The sequence below is a fragment of the Equus quagga genome, chromosome 6 (genome assembly GCF_021613505.1).
Source record: "Equus quagga isolate Etosha38 chromosome 6, UCLA_HA_Equagga_1.0, whole genome shotgun sequence".
Classification (NCBI taxonomy): Eukaryota; Metazoa; Chordata; class Mammalia; order Perissodactyla; family Equidae; genus Equus; species Equus quagga.
The window spans coordinates 103,922,112-103,927,788 of record NC_060272.1 but is presented as its reverse complement, the minus strand read 5'-3'; the positions used below and the strand labels follow the sequence as shown (position 1 = coordinate 103,927,788).

At 54.6% G+C, this 5,677-nt stretch overlaps 1 protein-coding gene across 3 annotated transcripts in view; it reads right to left on the bottom strand.

The window, feature by feature from the left end:
- Positions 1 to 3,395, bottom strand: part of DMRT2 (doublesex and mab-3 related transcription factor 2) — a 9,514-nt gene extending 6,119 nt beyond the window's left edge. The window contains exons 1-4 of one of the 3 annotated variants that reach the window (XM_046663771.1): positions 3,354 to 3,395; positions 1,379 to 1,770; positions 1,107 to 1,257; positions 12 to 314 (exon numbers count right to left, since the gene is read on the bottom strand). In XM_046663771.1, coding sequence (XP_046519727.1) covers positions 12 to 277 — 266 coding nt within the window. In that variant the 5' untranslated portion in view covers positions 278 to 314; positions 1,107 to 1,257; positions 1,379 to 1,770; positions 3,354 to 3,395. The other 2 variants (XM_046663772.1, XM_046663773.1) reach the window with 2 other exon arrangements.
- Between the last annotated feature and the right edge of the window lie 2,282 nt (positions 3,396 to 5,677).

Genomic DNA, 5,677 nt, shown 5'->3' with positions numbered 1-5,677 from the left:
GGGGCGGCGAGGCCTGCGGCGCGGGGGGCGGCCTCGGCGGCGGGCCCCCTCGCTGCTCCGGCCGGCCCGGCACCCCTGGGCACGCGCCCGCGTCCTCGCCGTCGCCGTCGTCCTCCGCGTCGTCCTCGTCCTCGTCCTCGTCGTCCTCGTCGGCCGGCGGCGGGCTGGGCCCGGGCGGCGTGGGCAGCGGCGCCCCGCGGCCGTCCTCCTCCAGCTCCAGGCTCTCCACGTCGATCTCCCAGTCCCCGGCCGCCGGGCCCGCCTGACACTCAGCCATGGCGCGCGGCGCCTCGCTCGGGCCCACGCTCAGTCGCCTGCACTCGGGGGAGACACGAAAAGACCCAAAGACCCACCGGCCGCTGTCAGGCACGGTCCCCAGGCCTCGGGCCCAGAGTTCCTGGCCCGCCGGGCCCCTTGGGGAGCCCTAGTCTCTCCACGTCCCTCAAATCCAGGCCACACGTGCCTTTCTTGTATCTTTAGGGCCCCCAGGGATTCCCAGCCCAACAAAGTTTTCATCTATTAATTCTAAGTGCTCTGTGACCACCTGACCTTTAACCGCAGCTCTCTATATACCACGCTTTCAGGACAAGTCCCTTGGTAATATACCGGTCACACACACGAAAACATTGTGCCTAACTAGGCCGACCTAGGCCACTTGTCAGGTTTCCCCGTGCCCAACTGGTATGGCAGTGATGAATATAAAAATGTCGATGGAAGAATTATTTTCTTTTTGATCAGAAGGGGCCCTTCGAACCCAGAGAAGTACCACCCTAGCCGCCCAAACGTCTCTCATCCGCGTACGCCAGCAAAAGGACCCCTCCTCGGGCTTGGAGAGGTCCTCTCATCCCCATCACAACCACCACCAACGAAAAACCAAAGTTGTTCTGCTGTCATTAGGACCGCACAGGACACTGGGCACAGAGCTGCAGATGCCCTTCCAGCATCAACCGTGCCCGGGCCTCGCAGGGCTGACCCGAGCGGGCTCTAGGTGCATCTTGCACGGTTTGCACTTTAAGGCAAGACAGCCAAGTAAAATAAAAAGATAAGGAAAGGTGATTCACCACCTTTGCCCTCCCTGACTCCCTGAGCAACATCATAGCACTCACCAAGACTCTGAGACCAGCGCTACCAGCCGAGGCAAAAAATATCCAGCCTTGGGACCTGGCTCTTGGGCTGCCGGCGGTGCTGGCAAACAGAAATCGGCGCCGCCACACCCTGCCACGAAATCCGGGCTGACAGCTGGAGGCCCGGAGACCACTGGATGGGGAGTAAGAAGAAAGGGGATGGAGAAGGTGAGTCAAGTCCTCAGCGGCCTCGTCCCGCACATCCCAGACTCCGCAAAGTTCTAATCAGTCCTCGGCAGCCCCGGGCGCTTCACCTCGTTGAGGCTGCTTTCGGCTTCCTCTGATCCAGGCTGGGCGGGAAGGATCGGGCCGCCCCGGCCTGGTTCAGATCCCTGCCTCCCGGGCCGGCGGGCGCACGCAACTGCGCGCGACGCAGCGCCCCTCTCCGCAGTCGCCGGCCTCGGCTCCCTTTCCTAGTATTATCCGCTCGGGCTCCCGAGCTCCGCGCGCGCTGATTGGCCAGTTGTCAGGCGGTGTGCACGCTGATTGGCCGAGGCGCGCCGGCCCGGCGCTCTCCGCCTCCTCCAGGACGCCGCGCTCCTCCCCACCGAGCTCTGCCAGAATCCACCCGCGCGGCCTTCGGTGCAACCGGGTCTGCTGTCGAGACGCTAAACCCGAAGTGGGAGGTCGCCATTTATCTCGTGGACTAGGAAACAAGCAGAGACACACTCTTACGAATCGCATTGTCCCCAAGAGAAGGTAATAGACGACAAAGCAGAGTTCAGAAAAGCTAGTATTGGTCTCTACCTTATCAGTATCACCAGTATTTCTGCGACTCAATCATTGACCCAGACGTGGGCGCTGAAATGAGGCCTCTCTAATCGGATGCACAGCGGCAGCCTACTTTCTCCTGCAAAACTAAATAGTTACTTTGCACCACCGCAGCAGACAAATGACCTGTAGATATATTTGTGGCTAGTGCCGCTCATGCTCAAAGCGCCAAGTGGTTCTTCGTTAACCTTCACCATGCCCCATGAGGCAGGCAGGTCACCAAATTACCTAGTTCACTTACATTTTCCTACTATGTCAATTACTATTACAGTTGATTTGGGGGAGAGCGGAAATACATGCCATTAAGAGATTTAGGTACAATATATTCACTCTAAGCATGTTTTTAAACGAAGCTTTTTTTAAAAAAAGATGACTATTTTCTGTGCATGAAAGTATAAAGAAAAAAGACTTCCTACTGTCTCCCTCAAAAATCCTCACATAAATGTTTAATAAACAGTTAAATTTCCAAAATATTGAAAGCAGGAATTAGTCCCCTAACTCAATGCTGCATTCTACTTCTTGGGCTAAATTTAAAATCACTTAGATGCGTTTCTAGTTCACCTTTAAATAATCAGTGTCTCTCAGGATCGGCTTAGGAGACATTAGGAAACTGAGTGCCACTGCACGGAACACATAGTAGGTCCTCAGTAAACATTTGTTAAAGGAAGGAAATTGCTAAACATGATTCTATGGTTACTTTTCTTGGAGCCGGTCAGCAAAATTAGAAGTTAACCAACCTCCGAAAGGCGGGAAAAGGCAGCTGAGGATTTACTGTGTAGCTAATGTGATCAGCTGGATGCGCAGGTATTCTCAAACTGTTGGCAATGTTGGAAAGTCCTTCTCTGGTGACCAGGCACTGGGACTCCCCTTTTGGGCGGGTGCTTCTCCCCAGAGCCTCTTGCAATGCCCAATGAAGGAAGCAGAGAGAGGTCTTGCTTATTCATGTGGGCTGCTCTGTTGCTCTGGGTCTCAGAGGGTGACGTGAGAGCTGTGCGCACCCAGACATGGGACAAAGAGTCACGCAGACCAGACCGTTCGTGCCTCTCGCTTGGCACCACCTAATAACACCAGTGAGTTTTACTTCTTGAGTAGTTTCTTATACTCTCATGAAAGCGCACCTACCTTAGAACATTTCTTTCTGTAAACTCCTACCTATTTTATTTAATAATGGGAAATTCCACTTAAAACCAAAGACTCAGCATTTCAGCAGGATATTTTTCCGGGAAAAGCTTCCAATAGGATAGAAACGGCAGCAGAAATGTATCTTCCCCATTTTTCCAGTGATGAAACTGAGGTTCAGAGAGGAGCCCTGGGTCACACAGTGAGCACTCTGGTCCTAGGTCGGCCGCTGCTCTGAAGTTTCAGCAACTTAACGGAGCCCTTCACTCCCAGCCAAAAAGACTCATAATGGGCTGGCGTTTTTTATCTTATTCCCCTCACCCCTTCTAATTTTAGTACCTGGTCTTACAGAGCAGCCCTCCTCTAACAGGACACGGCAGGTTTTTATCAACTCATTCTGGGTTTTTCTGCGTCTCCCCCTGCTAGCTATTTTTCCGCCTTTGCAAACAGGATCCAGAGCGCGCAAGCAATTTACAAACTCTCACCACCGCGGGCTGTGTGCGTGCGGTTGGCAGGCTGGGCTTTTATTTTATTTATCGCGGTGGGGGTGGGGAGGTACGACACACGAAATCATTAGCCCTTCACCAGTTATTTTGGATATTAAAAAACAAAATCAAGAGAGTAGGTTTGCTAATTTGGGATAACTAGACTGGGGGGGGCAAGGGAGACCGGAAGGGAACAGGAGGGAAAAGGGACGTGAGCGGCTGTTTCCAAAACAGTAAATAAACCCAGACGGGCAGCCCTGGAATTTGTTCGAGTTGTACAAGCTGCTGTATAAGGAGGAAACAAGTGGGATTTGTGTACAGTAAACCCCGAGGGCTGAAGCCGGGACAGAAGATAGGGGATGGGCGGGGGAAAGGGGAGCACACCAGGACGGTGGAGCCGGCTTCTGGCAGCAGGGCCCTCAGAACGTGGGTCAGAGCCCGGCCGGCCTTCTTCTGGAGCAGCGTTTGGCCAGATGTGGAGAAAGCGGCGCCCGCATGCTGCCTGAAGGGACTGGGCCCCCGGTTCCGAGTGGGTAGGCCCAGGACCTTTCCCTCCGCAGCACTCTGCCCACCCCCCAGTCCCCAGCAAAAACCTACACCACAGCCCCACTGCTTTCTCCAGACTTCCCTGCCTATCTCCACGTGCCCCGCCTTCCCGCCGCCTGTCCTGCCCTCCCTGCACCGCATCTGCCTACTTGGAGACTGCAGCTGTAATCGTGATCCAGTTGAATTACACTCCATTCCCCGGCCCTGGACGCCCCCAGAGAATCTCGATCCCACCAATTTCTGAGAGGTGAGGAAGGCGGTGGGGGACAGGCGGTTTTTATCATGGGATGAGCTTCAAGAAATCTCAGGAACTCCAATATTAAATGCTAAATTGTCTGCATTTTTCTGGGAAAATAAAAAAAAGGAATCTAAGGTTGCACAAACTGGTTAGTAAATTAAATATTCAGAGGCAACAGGAGGCAGAGAGCCTGGGCTCCAGGCTGGTTGTTCCGCTGACTACGTGACCTTGGTCAGTTATTTTTCTGTGCCTCAGTCGCCTCATCTGCAAAATGGGAAGGGTGGCCTTCCTTGGCCCGGACCTTGTTAAGACTCAGTGATAATGAAGATAGAGTCTTCACATAGTAGGAGCTCAATAAACGTTCGTTAATTCCAGAGGCGGCGCCGCGTGCCTCGCCAGCTGGATTGAAAGGCGAGGGCGCAGAGTATCCAGCTCCCGTCTCCTGTCCCTCTCCTAGAAGGGGTTAGGCCGTGACTGAGGACCTGTCAGGTGAGGCTTGTAAACCGACACCAAATTACAAAGTGCAATTCCGAGTCCCTCTTGTAAATTACAAAGCAGCGGGCCGCGGGGACTCTGCGGGTCCCGCTTGGCGGGGGCGGCCCGCGGGGTTTGCTTCTCTCCCAGCTGGCCGGTGCGGAGGCCCCCTTCTCTCTCTCCCTTTCCCCAAAATCTCTCACCCGCAGCCCTTCCCGTTCCCACGCAGCTCCGACTCACCCGGTGGGAAGCCCCCCTTTAGAGAATCGAGCAACAACAACAACAACAACAACAAAAAAAAAACCAGAAAAAGGGAGGAGAGTTTGGCTTTTATTTTTCCTTGATGAGGGTGGCTTTTTTTCTCCAAAAAGAAAAAAGGAAAGCATGTTTCAAATTGGCTCCTGCTCACCCATCCAGTTCCTTGCTGTGAATCCCAGAGGGTCCGCGGGCGCTGCCTCCCTTCTGCGTTGACCACGCCGTCGCCGTCGGGGGTTCAGTTCGAGGGCGCTTGGCTTCAAAAGCCTGGCCCAGCCACCTCTCGCCGCGTTCATTGAGCCCGCGGCCGCTGGAGTTGAGCGGCCCGGGCTGTTTTCCAGGCCCCGGCTCCACGCGGGCAATCCGGCTTGGAGGTCCAGCGCCCGGGTTTCAGAGCTAACAGAGGGGCTTCAAATGCCAGATCTGCTTCTTGGCTGCGGAGTAACGAAGAGGGTCCTTAACCTCCCTGTGCGCCTCACTTTCCTCAACTGCAAAGTGGAGTTAACCTTAAGGGAGATGACGCCTGTGGACCCCCTGGCACAGTGATCCGCCTTTACTGGACATTCCATATTCGCATTGCTTATCATTTTAATTCAGCGAACTGGTCTGCAGAGAGCCTGAGGCCGGGAAAATTCGAGGCCCGAGTTCTTCCCGACCCTGCCCGA